The sequence below is a fragment of the Lissotriton vulgaris genome, chromosome 12, assembly GCF_964263255.1.
Source record: "Lissotriton vulgaris chromosome 12, aLisVul1.2, whole genome shotgun sequence".
Classification (NCBI taxonomy): domain Eukaryota; kingdom Metazoa; phylum Chordata; class Amphibia; order Caudata; family Salamandridae; genus Lissotriton; species Lissotriton vulgaris.
Window position 1 is genome coordinate 628,935,532 of NC_141700.1, and position 26,053 is coordinate 628,961,584.

The window sequence follows — 26,053 nt, forward strand, 5'->3', positions numbered from 1 at the left end:
CTTCTATAAAGCGTTCCTTGACCTACTGCTTCCTCACTTATCGAAACCTTTGCGTGGAGCGATGCATGCCACAGTCAATGAGAGAGTCGATCATGGTGACCATCCTCAAGCCGGGAAAGGCGCCTGATGAGTGTAGCTCGTACCAACCCCTGTCATTACTAAATGTTGACACAAAGATATTTTCTAAAGTGCTGGCGAATAGGCTGGCGCTCCTGGCCCCGCTGTTAGTGGCACCGGAGCAGGCAGGATTCATACCAAGCAGGAACTTCACATATAATCTAAGTACAGTCTTTGGCACCATGCAACATGTTAAACAGGACACAAAGGCTGTAGCGGTGTTCCTTGACATGGAGAAGGCCTTTGACTCTGTGGAATGGCCGTTTACGAGACAGGTGCTAACGAGAATGGGTCTGGCTATGCCGTTCCTGCAAATGATCGGGACACTATACAATGGAACTAGGGCGAGAATACGCCTTGGCGATCAGGTCACAGACTCCTTCCCAATAGGCAGAGGGACCCGCCAGGGGTGCCCGCTGTCCCCTCTGCTGTACGCCTTAGTGGAGGAGCCTTTGGCGTGCACCCTGCGGGAATACCACGGTCACGAGGCCATAGACTTCCCCACTTACAGGATAGTGGTCTCCATGTACGCAGACGATACTCTGCTATACGTCCGGGACCCAGAAAATAATCTATCGGCGGTGCTCAGAGAAGTAGTGCACTATGGCGCTCTCTCTGGATTGAAAGTGAACTGGACGAAGTCCCTTGCCTTTCCCCCAACTCCGGTCACACAGGAATTTGACATGGAATTACCGCTCCAGTGGACCACCAAATCGATCAGATATCTGGGAGTACGGTTACATACAGACTCTGAGATGGTGTTTAGGCCGAACCTCAGTCATGAAAATGGTAGTACTTCCTAGAATGCTGTTTCTGTTCATGAACCTTCCGATGGTGCTACCCTGTATATTCTTCCAAAGGTTGTCTCAACTCATGATAAAACTAGCGTGGGCGGGTAAGCAACCGAGGGTGCGATGGAAGGTTCTCACGTTGCCGTATAGTATGGGGGGGTCTTGGGGCCCCAGATCTAGAGCTTTACTACCGGGTGGCGCAGGGGGTCACACTTGCACTTGGATTTCCCATGTCCGCATGGAAAGGGCGTTTGCAGATCCACTTCCAGCAACGATTTTCCTGCCTGCGGAACGCACAACGGGGATTCTAGACTCCTTCACGTCTACCAACCACGCATGGCACTGCCTCTTGCAGCTACAGGGAGGAGCACTGCTGTATTCGCCCAGTATGCCAGTGGAGTGGGCCCAATGGCTGGCGCCCTGCAGAGATGAAGCAGTGATTAGAGCATTGCACAAGTTAGGCCTCCGGCAGGCAGGGGACCTATTCCGGGACGAGAAGGTTAAGACCTGGGGCCAGGTCACAGAGTGAGGGAGCGGCCCACTTACTGATGAGATTCCAGTTTCACAGGGTGCGTAGAGCCCTGCTGGAGCAGCTGTGTGAGGACCTGGCAGAACCCCCGGAGGTTGCGGAACTCACATATGTAGTTAAGACGGAGACCCCCTGCAAGATGTTGACCAATCTTTATAAAATTGCCATGTCCCACAGGGAGAATCAATTTACGAAGGCAAGACTGGCATGGCAAAGAGACCTGCAGACTGTGATAGATGATGATATGTGGCGCTACTGCTGTATGAACACTCGGCGGATTTCGCTAAACGGTAGACATAGGCTGGTGCATTTTAAGTTCATTAACAGGGTGTATTATACCCCCGAGCGCCTGCACAGATACGGCCTCCGCGCTGTAGCGTAGTGCGAGCGGTGCCATGCGCCAATGGCGGACTTTATACACCTGCCGTGGGGTGCCCGGGCGTGCAGGCATACTGGTAGGACATTCTTAAAGAGTTGAGCAGGATAGTGGAGGTCGAGTTGGACCAGGACCCTGCGCTGGCGCTCCTGGGTCATTCTAGGAAGCTGCCCAGGGCTATTCAAAGGCTAATGGATATGGGTATGCTCATAGCCAAAAGGGTGGTTGCCCTTTGCTGGATGAGAGGACCAGCTCCCACGATCCAACGATGGACACGAGATATTTTATACTGCTGCACACAATCCGAACATTACAATGAGCTATTACCCCATGGTTCACCGACGAACTCAAGAGCTCCAAGAAGAACTGCCGAGCCCTCGAGAAAGTCTGGAGAAGGGAACCGACACCGGACAACAGGACCTCCTTCAAACTTGCCACCCGGAAACACCACCAGCTGATCCGCGCCGCCAAGAAAACAGCATTCAAGGACCGGTTGGACAACAACGCACACAACTGCAAGGAACTCTTCAACATCGTCAAAGAGCTTTCCAACCCCAGCGCAGGATACAACGACATCACCCCATCGCAAGACCTCTGCAACTCCCTGGCTTCATACTTCCACAACAAGATCGCGGACATACACAACAGCTTCAACAACCAACCAACGCACACCATGACCGAACAACCACCCCCCACCACCACCCTCCACGCCTGGACCCCGATCAGCACCGAAGACACCATCCGCACGATGAACTCCATCCACTCCGGATCACCGACCGACCCCTGCCCTCACCACGTCTTCAACAAAGCCGACGCTGTCATCGCACCCCACCTGCGAGACATCATCAACACATCCCTCGACACCACCATCTTCCCCGAGAGCTGGAAACACGCCGAACTCAGCGCCCTACTCAAGAAACCAACAGCGGACCCCACCGACCTCAAGAATTACCGCCCCATCTCGCTCCTCCCGTTTCCAGCCAAAGTCATCGAGAAGACCGTCAACAAGCAGATGGCCGCTTTCCTCGAGACGAACGGATCCCTCGACCCCTCACAGTCCGGCTTCCGAGCCAACCACAGCACCGAGACCGCCCTCATCGCCGCCACCGACGACATCCGAGCCCTGATGGACAATGGAGAAACAGCGGCCCTCATCCTCCTAGACCTCTCCGCGGCATTCGACACGGTCTGCCACCGCACCCTAGTACGGCGTCTCAGCAACGTCGGAATCCAGGACAAGGCGCTGGAGTGGATCACCTCCTTCCTCGACGGGAGAACACAGAGAGTCCGCCTACCACCGTACAAGTCAGAGGCCACCGAAGTCATCTGCGGCGTCCCCCAAGGATCATCTCTGAGCCCCACCCTCTTCAACGTCTACATGAGCCCCCTCGCGGCCATCGTACGCAAACACAACCTCAGCATAATCTCCTACGCCGACGACACCCAGCTGATCCTCTCCCTGACCAACGACCCCGCCGCCGCCAGAGCCAACCTGCACGAAGGGATGAAAGAGGTAGCCGAGTGGATGACGACCAGCCGCCTGAAACTGAACTCGGACAAGACGGAGGTCCTCATCCTGGGCTCCTCTCCCTCCGCCTGGGACGACTCCTGGTGGCCTCCCGCCCTGGGCACCGCACCCAAACCGACAGACCATGCACGCAACCTGGGCTTCATCCTGGACTCCTCCCTCTCCATGACCAGGCAAGTCAACAACGTCTCCTCGGCATGCTTCAACATCCTACGCATGCTACGGAAGATCTTCTGGTGGATCCCCACCGAGACCAGGAAGACCGTCACCCAGGCCCTCGTCACCAGCCGACTGGACTACGGCAACGCCCTCTACGCCGGGACCACCGCCAAGCTCCAGAAGAGACTCCAGCGGATCCAGAACGCCTCAGCCAGACTCATCCTCGACATCCCACGAACCAGCCACATCTCCGGACATCTGCGAGACCTTCACTGGCTCCCCGTCAACAAAAGAATCACCTTCCGCCTCCTCACCCACGCACACAAAGCCCTACACGACCAAGGCCCGAGCTACCTCAACAGCCGAGTCAACTTCTACGCTCCCAAACGCCACCTCCGATCAGCCAACCACGCCCTCGCCGCCGTCCCCCGCATCCGAAGAGCGACTACAGGAGGAAGGTCCTTCTCCCACCTGGCCGCCAAGACCTGGAACTCCCTCCCGACCGACCTGCGCCTGACCCAAGACCACCTCTCCTTCAGGAAGAAGCTGAAGACCTGGCTGTTCGAGCAGTAGCGGCTCCCCCCCCCCCAGCGCCTTGAGACCCCACGGGTATGTAGCGCGCTTTATAAGTGTCACTGATTGATTGATTGATTGATTACCACCTAGAAGCCGCCCGAAAAACTTCTGGGGGCTGTTTCAGACGCATCTGACTCGCGGGGTGGCGGTGGCATGAAGTCGGCCAGCGGGAGGAGGAGGAAGAGCGACTAGAGGATGGGGAGTGAGCTCTCTCCCCCCTAGCGTGCGAGGTATTGGCAGCGCACAGAGACGCCCAAAGGGAGTTCTTTCCTGCGGGGGGAGATGGGGTTAGAGAGGTTACACACTAGTAGGGCTGGGATGGGGAGGGGGGCTGTGTGAAGGGATGCATGGGTAGTTCTGAGAGGGGTGTGCGAGAGGGGGTGGCTTTAGGGGGTGGGTTATATCATCTGTCAGAACTGATAACGAAGAGTGAATTGTGCGCCGCCTGCCCGTGGTTGGGTTGTTGGCTATAAGGCTGTGTATAGGCTGACAGAAGGTACCGCGTCTCTTGACGCCTCAGTGATGTACTGCGTATGTTCTTTTGAGGGGGGGAGGGTGGGTTATATGATTGCTATGTTTTGTTGGTGCCTAAAACTCAATAAATACAATAAAAATTAAAAATAAAAATAAAATATGAAGAGGCTCAAAAGGAGAACCCATCAGAAATGTAAGAACTAGAAATAAATCCCACTGAGGCATAATGAAGGGAGTGGGAGGAAACGTATTGGTTAGTCTCTTAATGAACCTCAAAACGATGGGGGACTTAAATAAAGACGGCTGGCAGGCAAACAGAGGAAAGCTGACAACCCTTTACTGTAGCCACAGCACAACTCTGCTGGGACAAGGAAAGTGAAAATCCTAGAAGGTCAGGTAAGTGGGCTGTCAAAGGGTCAATGAGCCTCTCTCCACACCATTTCACAAATTTGGACAACCTAGATAAACAAACTGATTTGGTGGAGTGTCTCCTAGATGATAAAATGACATCAACCACATCTGGTGGGAGAGAGAAAGAACTCAGATTACCCTGTTCAATCTCCAGGCATGAAGGTGCAAGCTCTGGAGGTGGAGGTGTACAACCTGCTCCTGCGATTGCGAGAGGAGGTGTGCCCTGAAAGTGAGACGGAGCGGAGGGTGCGATGAGACGTGAAATAGATCTGTATACCACACCCTTCTTTGCCAATCCGGAGCGATCAAAATAACTTGGGCCCACGTGGTCCGGGAACATGGCGGCTGGCTAACGCCATTCGGGAGACACCCTGTGTGAGGAGGAGAGTGCCTTGGTCCTGGACGCCGAACGCATGATGTAGTTGGGGGCTTGTAAGCTCCAGTCACTGCTCCTCCGCTGTAAAGTTTTTTTTTCACTTTACACTTTTTTCTGCTCGCTATTTTTATATCGAGGAGAGGTATCTGATCGGCGGTTTTCCTCCTGCGATCAGAAAAACCCGCCGTTAGGAGGAGAACCTTAGTCATGGGCGTCGAACGCACGATAAAGTCGGCGGTTCGCAAGCTTCTGTTGCTGTTCCATTGCTGGCAGAATTCCATCGCTGACAGGTTTTCCTCATCTTTCGCTTTCTCTGCGCGCTATTTTCATCAAGGAGAGGAATTCTATCGGTATTTTATCAGTGGCTTTCTGCCCGTAATTGGGAAAAAGTGGTGGAATTTTCAAACTTGTTTCTGCCTTTACAGTTTTTTTTTCCTTTGACATCTTTTGGGAACCGAGGATTACATTGATTTAGGACCGGTAAGGACATATGGGTCCTGGTTCCGAGAATTTCTTCGCTACATCACCCGTTCAGAGACGTGACTCCACCCCATTAGGGTGTTGGAGCCGGGCAGCTGAGTTTTGGAGGAGACTTCGGGTTACAGCGCTATATACGGGTAATAATAGAAGGATCCTTACTAAATTGCCTTTTGAGAAGGGACCCGTGAATACCAATTTTAATAACTCCGGAGCTTATAACTTGGTGATATTTAAAAGGCCCGAGTTCAAAGGTCAGTTGGAGGATTCAGGGAAGACAAAAAAGAGTAATGCCCCCTTGCTCGGGCGTAATTTAAACAGAGCCAGACCTAAGGTGTGCCTCTTAAATCAGGAGGGCTGGATGGATAATGACTCTCATTCCCGGGGAGCGAATATCGAGGTACAACATTCAGTAGACTTACCTGGGATGGAAAGAGAGGATAGAGAGGCACCTGTCCATGTTTCTCTCTCATCAGATGTTATAAAGCCTAATCAAGGAGACACCGGCCTAAACACAAAAGTTCGAAGATCAGTGACAGTAAGAAGTAGATATCAACTCCTGTCCGAACTGGAAAAACTTAAGAAAGACAGTATTCAGGAGAAAGGATTTGCTTCTCCTCGAGTGGTATCTCCTAAAATTCCGCTTAAAAAAAAACAACTAAGAAATCATCAATTAAAAAGTGTGGTGGGAATAAATCTCAAATAGTTCCAAAACCAGTACCCTCTTTAAGGTCCTATCTTAAGATAATGGAGCAGGTCGCTGGGTCCCAATTATTATTGACAGAGGAAGCAAATCAAGGAATAGGTGGAGCTTATAAATCTCTATCAAACTGTGCAGAGAAAGTGGGGAATGCCGCCCCCTCTGACCAGTTGGAGGCACCATTGTCATTGGAAAATCTTTTTTCTCCCCTCATGATGGGTCAAGTGGATCAGAAGGGTCTGTGGAGACACCCCAGATTATTTCTAAAAAAGAGGCCAATGAGACTAACCAGCTTAACTTCCCCATATCAGACCGACTAGTAAATGTTGATGCTGCCGTTTCTGCTGTTGAGCTGCAGCCTATGCAAGGTGATGAAATATAGTTCCCTCCGATGGTCAATTGGGGGCCTTTCTAGCCAGCTTCAGAGAAGAGATTTTAGCTAAATTTGTGACTTCTGAAAACAATCAGAGAGAAATTCAGGATAGGGGGGAGATCTTGGAGCAGAAGATTGACGGATTGGCCAAACGAACTGAGTCTCTTGAAGATGAAGTGAAAGTCTTGGGAGAGACCACAGCCTCTAATCTCAGTGAAATGAAGTTAAAACGAGGAAACAAGGAACAACAGCTAGATTTGGAGAGACTGGAACTCCAGGCTAGGAGAAATAATATACGTATTTTGGGTATTGAGGAGAATGCTGAAGGGGCAGATTTAAAGGGGTTTGTGTCTCGTCTATTGGGGGAGTTACTCTGAGATCGGGCGGAGATTGATTGGGCGAACGAACTTCAAAGGGTGCATAGAGATCCATATAGGTTGCAGCCGGGAAGGAAAGCCCCGAGGAAGATCCTTGTCACTTTTCATACCTATACAATTAAGGAGCTTGTCCTAACTAAGGCATTAAAAGAAAGGATATCTACGTATGGGGATTGTACATACTCAATTCGCTCAGATATAGGTATAAGAACAGCGGAACGTCAGTGGCTGCTAGGCTCAACGATCTATGAATTAAGGCTTAAGGGAGCGCAGGTGCATATGAAGTTTCCGGCTATGTTGAAAGTTATGTGGAACAACAAAATGTATAATTTCCGGGAACCTGAGGAAGTCGATGCCCTGTTAAGTAAGATGGGAGGGGCTTCGTAGAGGGTGCCTCCCTCAGGCCCTCATGAGAATGTAATTTGTTATATGTATAGATAGATGGTCTTGGGGTATGATAAAAGATTAAGATAAGTCAAGATATGGGGCCAAGCCATGAGAGCTATTTAGAGCTACCCAGAGTAATAGGTTATTTGCAGCAAAGGTGGCAATTAATAACGATTTATAAGCCAAACTAATAGTGGTTATTTGTGTAAATATGTTAATATTGGAATCATGTGCTAGGATGCCCGGCTCACCTTGTTAGTATGGGGATATCTCGAACGGCGCTTACGCCTTAAGAGATAGTTGAGTGGGTTCCCGGGGGGGGGGGGGGGAGGGGGGGGGGGGAGGGCACGGGTTTTGGGAGCATTTGGGAAAATAGGGAAAAAAAGTAGGGTCCTCTACCTGTCAGGTTATTAATATATATATGTTTAATTTGCTTTTGGTTTATAATGAGAGGGTCAGAGTCTTTACAATAATAAATGTCTAAGAACTTAGTAAATCTCATCTCATGGAATGTGAATGGGGTGAGATCCAGGATAAAATTGCCCTGTGTTAAGAAGTTCCTTAAAAAATCCGAGGCTAATATTATACTATTGCAGGAAATACATTTGGAAGAGAAGGAGTATTTAAATAGGTTTACAAAATGGTCTTGGGTCCAGGACATTGACAGTTCAAAACAGAGAGGTAGCACAAGAGGAGTTGCTATTATTATAAGATCTAATTGTAGTATTAAATTAGAAGTTCATTCTACGGACTCATCTGGGAGGTGGGTAATCGCTAAAATTAAAATCCAGAATAGGGCTATGGTATGTGTAAGTTATTACAGACCAAATCAGGATAACCCAGACTCTTTGATTCAATTGGAGACTGCCCTCCTGTTAGTTAATGTTCCAGTAGTTATCGGAGGGGATTTTAATTTGGTTCAAAGCTCAGAGTTAGATAGGACCTCTGGGACAATTCATAAGACCCCTTTAAATTCTATGAATGCACTTACAATTCTGAAGCATGAATTAAATTGGAGAGCTAAAAAAGGGAATGAGAAGGGTTATACTTTTTACAGCAAAAAATATGGCCACCATTCCTGCATCGATTACTTTTTGATTGATCAGGGCCTATATGGAGAAGTTGATAGAGTTGACCATTTGCCTGCTATCCTCTCTGTTCACTCTGCTGTTTTATTATCCATGAAACTACAAGGAAAGAGAGGAGCTATAAGATGGACATTAGAACGAACGATTTTACTTGACGAAGTGGTTCAATCAAAGTTACGTCAGGAAGGTGTTGTGTGCCCATGGCGGACCCTCGCATGGGAGTTCCCCATGAAGTTTATGGTTTGGTTGTATTTTTGGGAGGGGATTTGTCTTTGGCATAATTGGGATGCTAAAGTGGGTGGTGGGTGGGTGGGTAAGGGAGGGAAACTGTTATGCAGACCAGAGTGCTTGAGATGCATCGCTACGATCTGCACTGATTATGTTATACATAACATGGTATATACTTTTCCACACAAACTGTTTCACATTGGGGAAGTGCAATTTATGATAGTTACAATGCGCTGGAGTATGATGGTCTATAAACGAAATGGCTGCGGCTGAATCGAGGTCTACACACTTAAACTTACTTACCTAGACTATCAGGGGGCTCAATAACCCCCAAAAAATTAGGCAAATGTTTGCCTATTTTGATAGATTACATATTGACATTGCTCTTTTACAAGAATCCCATATCGCCCCGCACTCAGGTAGTAACTTTGGTCGTAAATGGGCTGACACTTTTCATAATTCGACATTACTCTTCGTATTCTAGAGGGGTTACAGTCTTAATAAAATAGGTAACACATTTTGCTGTTGATGCTATGCTACCATTGCTGACTCTCAGGGAAGATATATCATTGTTACGGGCAAGCTTCAGGGGCAGCAAATTGCACTTATCAATACATATGGCCCAAACATGGATGCTCCTGACCTTTTATCATGAGATCTGGCAGCAGTTACATGGTGTGGTGGGTAAGACCGTGCTATGGGGAGGGGATTTTAATCTAATACTAAATGAGTGCCTCGACAGATCGGGTTCCATCACAGAGCCACACCGGAAGGAGATGGTTAAATTGCTAGATATTATGTCAGAAATGCAATTAAATGATATCTGGAGAGCTCAAAATCCGGCGCGTATGGAAGCAACACATACATCTGCTGTACACAATAGCTGGTCACGTATTGATTATTGGATAAGGTCCAACAACATATTGCTTTGGACCAAGGTTATAAAACACATACCCAAGACTCTATCTGAACATAATCCCATACTATTATCTATTAATATACCGTATTATGTGCCGCCCCCTATAGCTGGTGCTACACCGCGAAAGCGCTGTCGGACTCTGTGTACTTGGAAACGATTACCACTGTCTTATCAGATTACTCTCTGCTAAATGAGCCTACCACTGATGACCCTAGTTTACTGTGGGAGGCTTTTAAAGCTACGTTACGAGGTGTATGTATAAGTACAAATGTAGGAATCTTGAAAGATATACGCAGACAACTATCTATGTGTGAGGCAAGCTGAAATCACTAGAGTGTGAATATGAACTTACACAGAACCCACAGATACTGGGGAACATTAGGACTGTCATGTCAGAATATCAGTCATTTGCAGAGGACGAACTTAAATTGGCGAGGCTCACTAATGCTAGGGTCTTTGGTGAAGGGGGAAGACCTGGTAGAGAGTTCGCATCGAAAATTTGTGACGGCCGTGCCCCTGAAACTGTCCGACAGGTCAGAGATGCCAACAGGGATGTACGAACTGACGCACAGGGTATATTGCAGGAATTTGTGAAAACATATGGCATATTATATGAATCCCAACCTACTGCCTTACCAGAGGAGATTGTGGAGTACCTAGCAGACACAGCTGTAGCATGGCTATCGGATGCGCAAAGAGAATAGCTATCATTGCCAATTACTGTAGATGAGGTCACAGAGATTATTAAGTCGCTGCCTAATGGTAAGGCCCCGGGTTTACGTGCGAGTTTTATAAGGCATTCGTGGACTTGATAGCTCCGCATTTGGTTGCTATGTATGGTGATGCATTTGATAAGATGATACTTCCTCCTTCCTTAAGAGAAGCCGTGCTGGTTGCCCTCCTTAAGCTCGCTAAAATTCCTGAGTGTTGCGACTCCTAGCAGCCACTGTCACTACTTAATATAGATTCCAAAATATTGGCTAAATTGTTGGCAGTTAGATTGCAGCCCCTCATGACAACTTGGTCCTCCCGGATCAGTCGGGATTCATACTGGCAAGGTCAACAGCACACAATACCAGGACGCTTTTTGCGCTCTCCCATTTCTTAATACCTAGAACCAAAGCAGCCGCAGTTATGCTAGATGCTGCCAAATCATTCAATTCTATAGAATGGGCATATCTACCGACGGTGCTCCAGAGGAAGGGTTTCCCCCCCATGTTTTTTTTACAGTGGGTCCAGTTGCTATATACTAAACAAACGGCCAGTGTCCGAGTCAATAACTATATCTCTGATGGTATGCCCATAGCAGGGGGGACGAGGCAGGGATGTCCTTTGTCCCCATTACTATTTGTGTTGAGCCACTGGCTTGTAAAATTCGACAAGAGCATCACTATTTGGCTCTGCAGTTCCCGCAACGCCCCTTGCATATTTCCTTATACGCGGATGAAATGATGATTTATGTGGGAGACCCGGAGCAACATTTGGTCCCCCTTTTGCGTGAATATATCAATTCGGGAGGCAATCCGGTCTCCAAATCAATTGGGAAAAATCTCTGATTATCCCTCTTACAGATTCCACACACCATCACACTACAGAATTTCCTTTAGAGTGGCAGTCAGAGCCGGTGAAATATCTCGGAGTATCGTACCATCGTAATCCGGAGGTTGTCATTCGCACTAATTATGGTAGAGCAATAAGTACACTAGACAAAGAAAATTGGTCGCTGGATCCAACTGCCCCTATCATTGGCGGATAGATTAGCTATAGTTAAAATGGTAATACTGCCAAAACTCCTCAACCTTTTTAATAACATACCTATCCCTCCTCCAACAGAAGTTTTTCGAAGACTATCGTCGTTAGTGACCAAACTTATCTGGGCGGGGAAACAGGCCGACATAGAACTGCGAGCTTTAACATTACCCTATTCCAGGGGAGGTTTCAAGGTGCCTGATTTCTTGCTCTACTACCACCTATGTGCGCAAGCGCAGTATGCACGCTACTGGTACCACCAGATCCCCCATCTCACACAGGCGGCAATAGAGGAAGGGGACGCATTACCTGTCCCACTAACAGTGGTAATCACTCATCACAGGCCACCATTGCAATCTAAGGATATTAATACTATAGACACAACAAACGCTGCCTGGTGTAAATTGGGAAGATTGGCACGTAAACTACTGTTGTATGCCCCTGCTCTCCCACTGCACGATCATCCCGAATTGTCAGTCACACGAGAAGAGGTGGGCATGGGACTGTTACGACAGGTGGGCATTGACACTATGGGAGATCTCTATCATGATGGGGTATTTAAAATGCCAAATGACCTTGCTTATGTAAGCAATCAAACACTATTGTTTCGTTTTACGTACCACAGACTCCAAGGGGCGATTAAGAAATTATATCCCACATACCCGGCGTAACCACCGCAATTAAATGCACTGCAACTGATAATAACTAGCCCTAGTAACAAACACTTAGTATCTCGACTATACAATATAGTCCAAGAGGAAATAGCCGACACGACACACAGAGCACTTGAGAGATGGAACGAGGTACTGGATCCTTTGCTCACAGAGGAATAGTGGTCGATAGCATGTTCTCTTACAGAAATGTGGACGCCTAATGCAAATCTGAGAATACTGCATTACAAATACCTGCATCAAACCGATTAACTCCAGCTAGGCTCCATAGATATGGTTTACGTCAGGATGCGCAATGTAAAAGTTGTGGAACTGAATCAGCAGACATCCTGCATCTTGCGTGGTGCTGTTCACCAATACGGGAATACTGGGAAAAGGTTACTCAGACACTGAGTGAGATGGTAGGTGTTGCAATTGACTGTTCAAGTATTACATGTCTGTTGGGGCTATTGTACAATGTTCGAGCAACTAAACGTAAATTTTGCATGATTGCCTTACTTCTTGCTAAACGTAGGGTCTTGCTATGTTGGGATAGTAAGGACACTCCTAAGGTTTGTCAATGGCTCCGTGATATGGCATATTGTCAGGACACTTTAAAGACCTAAGAAGAAGAGCTGCCGGATGGATCACGACCAAGAGACTACTGGAAATATCTGGTTGAATATCCGTGCACAAACCAGATTGATTAACTACGTATATCACCTGTTTTCACCATCTTTGTTATGTGTGGTAATTTATTTGTACGATGACAATGCACAATTACTGTATCTGGATGTGGGATGCGGTAGTACAATGGTCTGTATGTTTGTTCGTATTAGACATGCTATGTCTTGGAAAATGTTAATAAAAAGAATTTTAAGGAAAAAGTTACGACAGGAAGCTATGATGTTTTTCCAGGTTAACAGAGGGTCAGCTAAGACGCAGCTTATTTGGGACGCCTTTAAGGCATTTTTAAGGTCAGAGATCTATTGTGATTGGGAAGAATCGCACCCATAGAAGGAGAGAAGGCCCTCCTTGAGAATATTCAAAGTAAAGAGCAGGAATTACAAAGGGCTTCTTTAGAACCTTTTTCTAAGGTTCCACTTCTTACCAAGAAGCTAGAGAATCTTCAAGTAGAATATAAGAGCTTCTTGGATAATATCTTAGTAAATAGATGGAAGGTCAGCAAACTTCAGAACTTTTCTTATGGGGAGAAGAGTGGAAGGCTCTTAGCTTGGAAGGCTAAAACAGAAAGAGCCCAAAATCAAATTAGTATTCTGAGGGAGGGCGGTACGGGTCAGACTTGGAGATATATGGCCAAATTACATAATGAGATCAACCCTGAGGCAGAAAAAATTAAGGAATTTTTGGAAAGCGTGGGGATTCCATCTCTCTTCTTTAGCTTCTGGAATAACGGAGGAAGAAATTCGGACACAGTTGAGAAGGATGGCAAGAGGAAAGGCAGCGGGCCCAGATGGCCTTCCGGTAGCGTTATATTTAATATTAGAGGATAATTTAATATCAGTATTTAAAGAACTCTTTGATAGCATATTGAGGGACGGGGATGATCCCCCGGCATCATGGGATGAGGCAACAATAGTTTTAGTTTTAAAACTAAATAAGGACCCACTCGTAGCCGAATCTTACAGGCCTATATCCCTTTTGAACACGGACTACAAGGTGTACATGGGGATATTGGCGACCAGGGTGGCCAAAATTATAAAAAACATTATCCAAACGGATCAGAGGGGATTCATTCCTGGAAGACAGCTCAATGACCTCACTGCTATAATGTTGGGAATAATAGATTTGGCAGAATGCTATAAACTTCCAGTAACTATGGCGGCAATAGATGCTGCCAAAGCATTTGATCAAGTTCATTGGCCATATTTATGGGTATCTTTGGAAAAGTTTGGTTTCCCTAAGAATTTTATTAAGTCCCTCCAGGTAATTTATAGAGCTCCTACAGCTGCAGTGTTAGTTAATGGGGAACCAACTGATTAGTTTAAGATCATGTGAGGGACTGGGCAGGGATGTCCGATGTCTCCACTGTTATTTAATATCTACATTGAACCATTCGCAGCATCAATTAGACAAGATCTTACTATTTTCCCGTTTACATATAATAATTTGGAGGCTAAATTGGCATTAGATGCAGATGATCTCATTTTATATAAACAAAAAATTCTGCACATTCTATTCCTAAGCTCCTCGCTAGAGCAGAGATTTTTGGGAAGGTCTCTGGCTTTAGTGTGAACAGGGATAAAACTGAAGTAATGGAGTGGAATCAAACATCTGCGACCCCAGGGGCTAAACGCCAGATGCGATATTTGGGTATTCAAATTACTCAAAAATTAGTAGATGTTCCTATCATAAACTGGAGAAAGATCAGTAATGAGGTTGGGAAACTATTGAATAGGTGGGCAGATCTCCCTCTGAATATATATGGGCGGGTGAACTTGATCAAAATGATCATCCTTCCAAAGATAATGTTTATTTTCAATAATATACCTCTTCCATTTGAAAAGAATGATCTTGTTAAGATACAGGGTAAGATTGGTAGTTTTATATGGTCATCAAAAGGTGCCCGTATCTCTTGGAAAAGGCTTAGAAGGAGGTTGGAGAAGGAGGGCTTGGCATTACCGGATCTATGGGTTTACGTGCATGTCTTTCACTTTAAAAATTTTAGAATGTTATTAAGGAAGCCAGACGATTCTGTATTGGGTTCTATTTATGGAGCAATGTTGAGTGAACATGGGTATGACCAGTGTCAATTTTTGTTCAAGTTTGGGGATCCAAATTTCTTTTAAAAGGTTCGACTTAAGATTTTGTTACAGGCAGTGAAAAATTGGGTTTTTGTACGGAATAAGATGGGAGTAACGTATTATTCTCCGATATGGGGTTCACCAGGTATGCCAGAATGTTTGGATGATGTGCTTAGCTTGCCACTGAAGCATGCAGGTTTTTTCCGTTGGGGAGTCCTGAATCAGGTAGCATCTTGATGACGTGGGAATCTTTGTCTCTATGAACCCAAGGAGAATTAACCCGATTTAAATATTATCAACTTTCCGCTTGGTGGGCCAGACAGCACTGGGTAGAACACCAGGATGATATGTGGTTAATTTAGGCTATGAAAATAGAGAAAATTAATAAAGAGGTTGCCTGGTGGTATCGAATGAGCAGTGGACAATGTTAAGGACGATATTCAAAAGTTATGGCAAAATGTTTTAGAAGAAATTGATTTGTACGATGCCTGGCTGGCTTCCTTTTCACTGCTGCGTGAAATAGTCAAACCAGCTTATTTTAAGCGCAATCACTTATTTACCCTCTACCGGGTTTATTGGACCCCTGCGAAGTTAACAACATTTTCTGGAACTCAATATGTATGTTCAAGGTGTAAGGATCCTCTGGCGAATGATTGCCATATGTTCTTAACCTGCCCAGTGTTAGCTAAATTTTGGTCAGATATTGTTGACTTTCTGAAGGATGTTACAGGAATTCAGTTAGACGATACGCCGTTACTTATTTTTTTTGGTTTATGTCAGGATAATGTATCAACATTTGATAAGAGGGCCATTAGCATAATTTTTTATGTTAACCTATTGGGAAGACGAGAAATATGTAAAGCTTGGAAATTGGCTGCTCAACCCCTCTTCTCTGAGTGTAAACAAAATATCATACGAACCAGCCAATAAGATATAGCATGTGATCCTAGAAGTCAGGAAAAGGTTTGGGCCTTGTTGGTTGACTGGTGCCAGAGAACGGGGTTCAATGATTAAGTCAATTATGGTTGTTGGTCCTGTTCCCCCTCTTTCGTGTGATATGAAGGGTGGGAATGGAAGCAGCTATTTCTTGTCTGGAAAGACTTCATTCCATCCTGCCCTCCGTTTTTGGAAATGGAGTATCGCCTACAAGTTAACTGACAGGATGAGGACCCAAAAAAAAACAAAAATAACTTGGGCCCGGTCTTGGCGAATTTTCCTCAGAACTCAAGAGGGATGAGAGGAAAAGCATAAAGGAGTTGCAAGCTCCAATCCAATTGAAACGCGTCCCCCAACGCTCCCTGCAATGGAAACTGAAGGCTGCCGAACGACGGTCAGTGTGCGTTCTCCTAATTGGCAAAGAGGTTCACCCGAGGAAACCCCGACATTCTGAAGATGTGTTGAACCAATTCTGGATGAAGCCGCCACTCGTGATTGGCAGAGTAATGCCAACTGAGACTGTTTGCACGCACATATAGCACACCTGCCAGATGACTTGCCATCACAAAAATCTGATAGCCCTCGGCCAAGGACCAGAGTTGCAGAGCCTCTCTGCAGAGATGATACAACCCTACCCCTCCCTGTTTGTTTACATACCACATCACGGTAGTGTAGCCCGTCAGGACTGTAATCGAATGACCATGACGGGAGGAAAGGAAGGCCTTGAGAGCCAAATATATTGCCCGCAATTCCAAAAGGTTGATGTGAAACAACCTTTCTTCTGGAGACAAAAGACCCTTGATCTCCAGATCACCCAGATGAGCACCCCACCCTAGAGTGGAGGCATCCATGATCACTATGGCCACCGTTTGAGGTGGTTGAAAGAGCTTTCCTTGAGACAGGTTGCTCTGTACACTCCACCAAGACAGCTCCACTGCAGTCTCTCTGGAGATTCTGATCTTCTCCCCGAGATCCCCATTGTGCTGATACCACTGCCTGTGGAGGCACCACTGGATTGCCCTCATGTGCCAGCGTGCATGGATGACCAACAGTATACAGGAAGCGAACAGACCAAGCAGGCGTAGGACCTTCAGGACTGGAACAAATGCTCCATCGTGAAATAAAGGAATCATCCCCTGAATGTCGAGAATCAGCTGCGGAGGCGGGAAAGCTCGAGACACAGTAGTGTCCAGTACTGCCCCTATGAACAGGTTGCACTAAGAGGGCACCAGGTGAGATTTGGGCACATTTATCGAGAAACCCAAGTTGAACAACAGCTGCGTTGTTGCATGCAAGTGACTCAGCACCATCTCTGGCGACTTTGCTTTGAGCAGCCAGTCATCCAGGTAGGGGAAAACAGGAATCCGATCTCCTGAGACGCCACCACCGCCATAACCTTTGTAAAAACCTGAGGTGCCGAAGTAAGGCCGAACAGAAGGAATGCAAACTGGCAGTGTTGTGACCCTACTGTGAAACGAAGATCCTTCTGATGTGACTTCAGGATGGGAATGTGAAAATATGCATCCTGTAAGTCGATCGACACCATCCAGTCTTCCTGCTGCAGCGCCAGAAGAACCTGAGCCATGGTCAACATTTTGAACTTTTCCTGCCGGAGGTAAAAATTCAAAACCCTGAGGTGCCGAAGTAAGGCCGAACAGAAGGAATGCAAACTGGCAGTGTTGTGACCCTACCGTGAAACGAAGATCCTTCTGATGTGACTTCAGGATGGGAATGTGAAAATATGCATCCTGTAAGTCGATCGACACCATCCAGTCTTCCTGCTGCAGCGCCAGAAGAACCTGAGCCATGGTCAACATTTTGAACTTTTCCTGCCGGAGGTAAAAATTCAAAACCCTGAGATCCAGAATTGGTCTTAGCCGACCATCCTTCTTGGGAATCAGGAAATAACGGGAGTAACGGCCCGGACTACTTTCCCGCTCCAGAACAACCTCTATCGCACCTTTTTGCAGTACGTCGAGAACCTCCTGCAGCAGAAGCAGCATATGATCCTCTGAACACCAGACTTGGCGAGGCGGGTAAGGAAGTAGAAACCCTAGAAAAGGTAGCGCATACCCATTTTCCACAAGATTCAAAACCCAACGGTCTCAGGTAACAGATTTCCAATCTTGGAGAAAATGGGACACCCGACCCCCTACGGGATCAACATGCTCCAAAATGGGGGATACAGAGCAACTTTTCCGTGGTACCAGTGGTGGGGACAGGGGTGGAGGAGGAGGAAGACTGCTGCCGGGAAGCTCCCCGAAGACGGCCTCTACCTCTTCCTCTGTACGACCGGTACAGAGGATTCTGCTGCTGCTGTTGCTGCAGCTGCTGATGTACTCTAAAGTAAGCCGCCTTCACAAAACCTCAATACCTCTTGTATCCATAGCCCCTGGGCTGGGACTGCAGGCCCAAGGATCTGCCTAAGCCCTACTGTCCTTGAATCTCTGCAGCGCAGAGTCCGCCTTATTCCAAACAATCTTGACCCATCGAAGGAAAGATAATAATAATAATAATAATAATAATAACCTTAAATTTGTAAAGCGCACAGCTACCTCTGAAGTCGTTTTCCGGCGCTGGGGGCCCTCAGGAAGATTAAGCGAGCTATTGTCCAGAGTCACATGGTGCTGGACTGACCTGCCGCGGACACCGGGGATCGAACCGTGAACCCCGTGACCTGACCTGCGCTACACCTCTTCCACTAGATCCAGTAAGGTAGCCTGTACTTCTACCGAGAAACCTAAAGATCTAAGCCAGGCATGTTTTCTCGTAAGAACTGAAGAACCCATTACTCGGGCAACTGAGTCTGCAGTGTCTAAACCCAAATGGATGACCTGACGGGCAGCCACTTGTTGAATCTGAAAGTGCCTCAAGAAATTATCATCCTCAGGAAGTTTAGGGGCCAATTGTTTGACAGAATCCATAAGGGCATGAATGTACCTCACAAGCAAGAATGTGGTGTTTGTAGACTTGAGAGCCATACTTGCTGAGGAAAACACCTTTTTGTCCGACTGTTTTCATTTTTCAAATCTCTATCCCCCGGGGTGGTAGGAAAGGATCCAGTTGACTGTTTGGAGTAAGAAGCCTGAACCACCAAGCTTTCTGGAGATGGATGGGCAAAGGAAAGATGGATCACCAGGAGCAGGTCTATATCTCCCTGCCACTGATCTAGAAACTGCAGGCAAACAAGGGTTTCTTCCACACCTCCATAATTGGCTCCATCATTGCCACATTAAAAGGCAGCAGTGGTTCACTAGAAGAGGAAGTAGAATCAAGCAACTCAGGATATTTGATTTCACCTCAGCTGATGTTCAGAAAAGGAACAAGAAGATCCTGAAGGGACCAAGGGTGGACGTATGCTAAAGTGAACAATGGCCCAATACAAGCTAAATTAATACAATATCACAATTTAGTAATCAAAATTGGGATTAAGAATGTATCGATGAAAAAGAGTGAGAGATGTAACTCTGATTATGACTTTGTTTACCTACATTTTCACAAATTGAAAAGTCACTTTTTAAGTCAGTTGCCTGCGGTAAGGAAATTGGCTGATTTACCTTTACCCTGTCACGCCTTGCTCACTCACTTTTTTGTATATTATCTCTGCGTTGAACTTAATTGTTAATTTAACTGTTTATTTTTCATCGATACATTCGCAATTCCAATTCTGATTACTAAATTGTGATATTGTATTAATTTAACTTTTATGGGACCATTGTTCTCGTTAGCATTCACCTCAGCTGATGCCAACAATTCTGCAGCTTTCCTGATAACCGCATGATAAGGAGTGACATCCTGAGAGGGTAGAGCCTTTGGTGACGAAAGCTCCCACTCCGGGGAAGTGTCCAGTCCACTAGCCTCACGCAGCCCCTCAAATTAGTCTACAGAGTTGAGAATCTTTCCTTCCTCTTGCTCCTGCTGGTACTCATCTTCGTCCAGCAGCCTTTGCGCTTCCCTCTCGGAACACTGCTTCCGGATCGTGTCAGCGTCGCCAGCCGTGGCACCGGAGACAACGGCGCCAGTATCGTAGGAGGGCCTTCCAACGCGGGGAGCGGCGCCAATCGAATCCCGGTCAACGTCAATCCAACACCAGACGGCCCCAGTGACTGAGGTATCGGAGTCGAAAACCTCGGCGCAGGGACCTACCAAGATGGAGCGGTCGGCATAAAAGGTACAAAAGGTGCCTGGGCATTCTGTTGGGGGATGCCCAAGTTAAAGGCAAGAGGACCCATGGGGCCAGAGGGTATACTTGTAGGGTAGGATGCCCTGGCAAACATGCCAAACATCGCATTAACCCCTTCGCTGCTCGGCCTTTCCCCCCTGTGCTAAGCCTATTTTTGGCTATTTGGGGTAGTGCGCGCTTAGGCCCCTGTAACTTTTTGACCACATAAGGTATCCACGCCAAATTAGCTTCCTTTTCTTCCAACATCATGAGGATTCTAAAAGGTACCCAGGGTTTGTGGATTCCCTTGGAGGGGTCCCAGAAATTAGCAAAAGTACAGCAACATTTTTTTTTTTTTTAAATGGGCTGCAAATTAAAGCGTCTGGGTTTTTCCCTGCAAATGTTATCAAAAAAGGGGTTGTGGGGCTGAAATCACCATTTTCCCTGCGTTTAGGGAATGACACACTTGTCAGAAAACCAACATTTTTTATACCGTTTTGCCATTTTTCTGGGACATAGCCTATTTTTGCTATTTTTTGTGCTTTCAACCTCCTTAGTTAATGGTAGAAATGGGTGTGAGAGCAATAATGGATCCTGGAAAGCTATACATTTTAGAAACGTAGACAAAATTCTGAATTCAGCAAGGGGTCATTTGTGTAGATCCATCAAGGTGTCTTTATAGAAACTAACAGTTAATATAGGAAAAATTGAAAATTAGTTGAAAAAAAAAACGCATTTGTGTCAACGTTTTCACCTGTAACTTCTTATAATAATGACAGCTCTTTAAAGGCAATATACCGTTACATCCGCTGGACCTTCCTGGTTGTGAGGATATATAGGATTAGTAGGTTCACCAAGAACCTGACGAACCCAGAGTCAAAAACTGAGCAGCATTATGTGCCGGGTATATAGCAATTATTGTGGGAAAATGCATACATTTAAAAAAAAAAAAAAAAAAAAAAAAAAAAAAAAAAAATCGGTATGAAAAACACCTATGTATTTCTGAAATGGGAACAAATTATAGAGTTTAGAAATAGTACATATTTGCATTTTTTCGAAATTGGGAATACTCCTACTAGCATGAGAATTATCGTCATTTTTCAAAATTACTTATTTTTTACACAATGTCTCATTTGGAAGGCAGAAATGCATCAAAAATCAATAGGTAATAACAGTTGCTTTACAAATCTGAATTACCCTAAGTCTCCAGATAAAAATGGTACCTTACTTGTGTGGGTAGGCATAGTGCCCACGACAGGAAATGGCTCAAAACCCAACGTGAACACACCACATTTTAGCAATGAAAATGTACCCTTTTTTGCGCAGTGCCTAGCTGTAGTTTTGTAACACTAGCTCTGCCGGCACCTAGGGAAACCTAGCAAACCTATACGTTTTGTAAAACTAGACACCCAGGGAAACCAGGATGGGGTGACTTGACTGCCTCCCACCAGGTTCTGTTACCCAGAATCCCTCTCAAACCTAAAAAATGGTCAAAAAAACCCACATTTCCCCCAAATTTCTGTGGTGGAAAGTTTTGGAATCTGCGTGGATCCACAAATTACCACCCACCCTGTCTTCTGAGAAAAATGGTACCTCACTTGTGTGGGTCGGCCTAGTGCCCGCGGCAGGAAACGGCGCAAAACGCAACGTGGTCAGACCTCAATTTTGCAGTGAAAAATTACCCTTTCTTTGGCAAAGTGCCTAGCTGTAGTTTTTGAACCCTAGCTCGGCCGACACCTAGGGAAACCTAGCAAACCTATACATTTTTGAAAACTAGACACCCAGGGGAATCCAGGATGGTGTGACTTGACTGCCTCCCATCAGGTTCGGTTACCCAGAATCCCTTGCAAACCTAAACAATTGTCAAAAGAAAACACGTTTTCCCCACATTTCTGTGGTGGAAAGTTCTGGAATCTGCGTGGATCCACAAATTTCCACCCATCCAGAGTTCCCTAAAGTCTTACGAGGAAAATGGCACCTCACTGTGTGGGTTGACCTAGTGCCCGCAACAGGAAACGGCGCAAAACGCAACGTGGTCACACCTTAATTTCGCAGTGAAAAATGACTTGTTTTTAGCTAAGTGCCTAGCTGTAGTTTGTGAACCCTAGCTCTGCCGGCACCTAGGGAAACATACCAAACCCACACATTTCTGAAAAGTAGACACCCGGGGGCTTCCAGGGTGGTATGGCTTGCATGGATCCCCCAACGTTTCCTTACCCAGAATACCATGCAAACCTCAATTTTAGCTGAAAAAAAATCACTTATTTCAGACATTTTTGTGTGGGAAAGTGTGGCATCACTGGGCTGACACAAATTTCCTACCACCCAGCGTACCCCCAGATCTCCCGATAAAAATGGTGCCTCACTTGTGTGGGAGGCCCAAGTACCCGCGACAGGCAAGGGCCCAAAACGTAGTGAGGCGACATCAAAATTGCCTATCTCAAAACCACCTGATTTTGCAAGGGGGTTACCTGGATTTTTGGCCCCGTGCTCAGCGGCCATCTAGGGAAACCTACCAAACCCACACATTTCTGAAAACTAGACACCCCGGGGCTTCCAAGGAGGTATGGCTTGCATGAATCCCCGAACATTTCCTTACCCAGAATCCCCTGCAAACCTTAATTTTAGCTGGAAAAAAAATATCTCTTTTTTCACACATTTTTGTGTGGGAAAGTGTGGCATCACCAAGCTCACACAAATTTCTTACCACTCAGCGTTCCCCCGGGTCTCCCGATAAAAATGGTGCCTCACTTGTGTGGGAGGCCCAAGTACCCGTGACAGGGAGAGGGTGTGGGCATGGGCATACACATTTTGGGCAGTACCCACCCTAATTTAGATTTGCCCCAAAATAACCCTGGCGTCTAGTGGGCTTTTTACTCCCTCGAGGGGGGGGGGGGAGCGGGGCAGAAAGGCTGTAATGGTGCTGGGGGCGGGGGCATTGACATGCCAGCCGGGCAGCCCCACTCTAAGAAAAATGGTGCAAAAACAAAATCCCTGGCGTCAAGTGGGCTACTGCCCCATCTTACCCCCAGGGCGGGCAGAAAGACTGTAATTTTGTGGCCTGGGGGGTGGGGGCATCGGCATGCCCGTTTTGGGTAGCCCCACCCTTAATAAATATCCCATAAAAAATCCCTGGTGTCTAGTGGGCTTGCTACCCCCCTGGGGGGGCAGATGGGCAGAAAGACTAATTATGCCAACATTTTTATGGGGGAGCAAAGGCCCTTGCCCAAGGGGCCGCTCCCCCTCCCTGGTGCCTAGTGGGCGGATCCTTGCTTGGGGAACGCCCCTTTCCAACAATCTCTCCTGAATTTCTACGTGCTCAGGGGGCTGAGAGGTCGGCGGAGCGTAGCTGGCGGTTAGGGATGTAGAAGGAGAGCCGTCTGTTGAGGTAGGCTGGGCCGGTCTTGTGGAGTGCCTTGTGAGCGTGGATGGGGAGCTTGAAGGATATCCTCTTGTTGACGAGGAGCCAGTGCAGGTTTCTCAGGTGGGGGGTGATGTGGCCGTGGCGTGGTACGTCGAGGATCAGTCGCGCCGAGGCGTTTTGGATGCTTTGTAGTCGTTTGATGAGCTTGTTCGGGGCTCCTGCACAGAGGGTTGTTCCGTAGTCTGCTGCTGACGAGGGCCTGGGTGACTGTCTTTCTTGTATCTGTCGGGATCCATCGGTAGATCTTGCGGAGCATGCGGAGGGTGTTGAAGCAGGAGGAGGAGACGGCGTTGACTTGCTTGGTCATTGAGATCCTGTGTATCTTAAAAGGCAAGTCCCTCAAGCATAGGATACGTGTGCCCTGCCTTTGATGGATAATGGCACAAAAAAAACGGGTGAGATTTCCTTACCCAGACAACAGCAGGCTCATCAGATACCTTGGTAGGTGTAGGCACCACCATTAAGCCAGTACACCATTTTGTGAAATGCAATATTGGACTAACCCAGCGTAAATAACTGAATTTGTAAACTTGGCGAGGCAGCTGCTTGGTGCAACAGGTACCAACAGATAAAAGTAGAGAAACAGTACATTAAAATCAGGATTTCAAGGTCAGAACTCCAATACAAAGTATGAGATACTATATATTAACATATAGGAGAAAGATATGTGAAGAGGAGTAAGGAGGTGTTACGGATTATTGTAAATTCAGACTCAAGTATATTGGTTCAAGCACTACACTGGCTGGTGCATAGCAGGTTAGTATTCAGTTGCAATAATGAGATATTTAGGGACACAGCATTGAAATATCAATGTCTAGTAGACATCAGGAGTGAGAAATAAGGGCAGAGCTACAAGGAATTAACAACCTGAACTACCTGAGTTTTGAAAATCTAAAATAAGGAGTCAATAGTGGCTCAAGTACTGGAATTAGGGTGCAAAAGAATATCAGTAAAAAGGATGTACTGCTATAGCTGACAAGGATCCAGAGGAGTTACGACTATCACATTCAACTCGATTAATGGTGCACTGAGCAATGAAACTTACTGGCAGCATTTACACTGATGTGATACTTCACTTGATGTGAAACTGAACTGAACTGAACTGAACTGATGCAATGAGATGCCAGTTCAATAACCAATCAGCAGTTATTTCACAGGCTAACGGATGTAGTAAGCAAATGGCTTGGACAGACTAACTAGGCATGTAGAAAATGTTATTTTGTTATATAATGCATAATGTGAAGTATCATAATAAGTTATGCAAAGCAACTTCCACAGAAGAACACCAGAAAATAATTATTACCATTCGATTTGGAAGGAGTTGATTCTGGGTCTGGTTTTTCACTCTTCTTCTTAAAATACTTCTCAAAACCTACAAAAGAAAACATTTTGCATTTACAAATGCACATATCCATGCACCTTTTTGTTTCCGATCTCAAAGTTTATTTTCTGGTTTTTTTTTATACATTCCCTTCTGAACTCATCAGAACAAAAAAAATACCTGCTGTGTTACAGTTACTAAACATTTGTACAGTATATTGCTACCATTTGTGTGGTCTTTTGTGTCCTTAACATTGTCTATTTATTGCAGATCAGTGCAAGCACACACAATTAGAGGTCAGAGTGTACGAGTGTGTGGTCTTTGAGGGAATGATTTAGTGTTGGAAGGAAGGTTCAAGACACTGTCCTACCTAGCATGCAGTAACACTTTGTTCAACCATGAATGTTCATAAGTGTGAGGGAAGAGTTGTGCATTTATATGTATATTCATCCCCAACATTGTCACGGGCCTCCAGGTTAGCAAGTTTCAATCCCCAAGGTCTTTTTGTAAGCAAATAGAAAAGCATGGTGTTGACAACAGTGCAGCGGAATCGGTTAGTAAGTGTGGTCTCATAGAGGTTCAGTCTATGGCTCCTCCAATAGTAATAAATAGGGTCCTGTGGGGTGTTTCGACAAATGAGCATTCTCTAGCAGTACCTTGATCCTGAATGGTTAACACCATAACTTTAACCTTTTTCACGTATTTACCTAAAATCAGGATTTGTGCATGTCCCTGCACTTCTTTGGTCATCAACGTAGACACATGTATTCATAATGTGATTACTAAGATTGACTACTGAGATTTTACTATTCTATGGGAAGATGTAGCTTACCTCCTTGGGTTTGTGTTTTAGTTGTTTATTAGCCTAACCCACAGAGTGATAGCAACGTAGCTTAAAGGGCTAATGATAAATATGGGAATGGAACTTAAAACACAAAGAATATACTTTCAAGCAGTACTATGAACATATTATTGCATAAAAGTAGTGAAGATAGAAGATTTATTATTTGATTGGATCTGACAGTACGCATACATTTGGGAATTATAATCCAATACTCAACTGTAAGAAGCTTTTTAACATTATCTATGCTGTGACCTGTAGGATGTTCCACTACTATAGAATTAGCAAATTACATGTTGCTAGGCGTACTAGAGCGGAG

The 26,053-nt window shown here is 46.1% G+C and overlaps 1 protein-coding gene across 1 annotated transcript in view; it reads right to left on the reverse strand.

The window, feature by feature from the left end:
• The window catches only part of LOC147677886 (mitochondrial inner membrane m-AAA protease component AFG3L1-like), a 365,672-nt gene that overhangs the window by 308,193 nt on the left and 31,426 nt on the right, over nt 1-26,053 (reverse strand). The window contains exon 3 of the mRNA XM_086945781.1: nt 24,876-24,944. Within this exon, the coding sequence (XP_086801907.1) occupies nt 24,876-24,944 (69 nt within the window). The remainder of the gene's footprint in view (nt 1-24,875; nt 24,945-26,053) is intronic.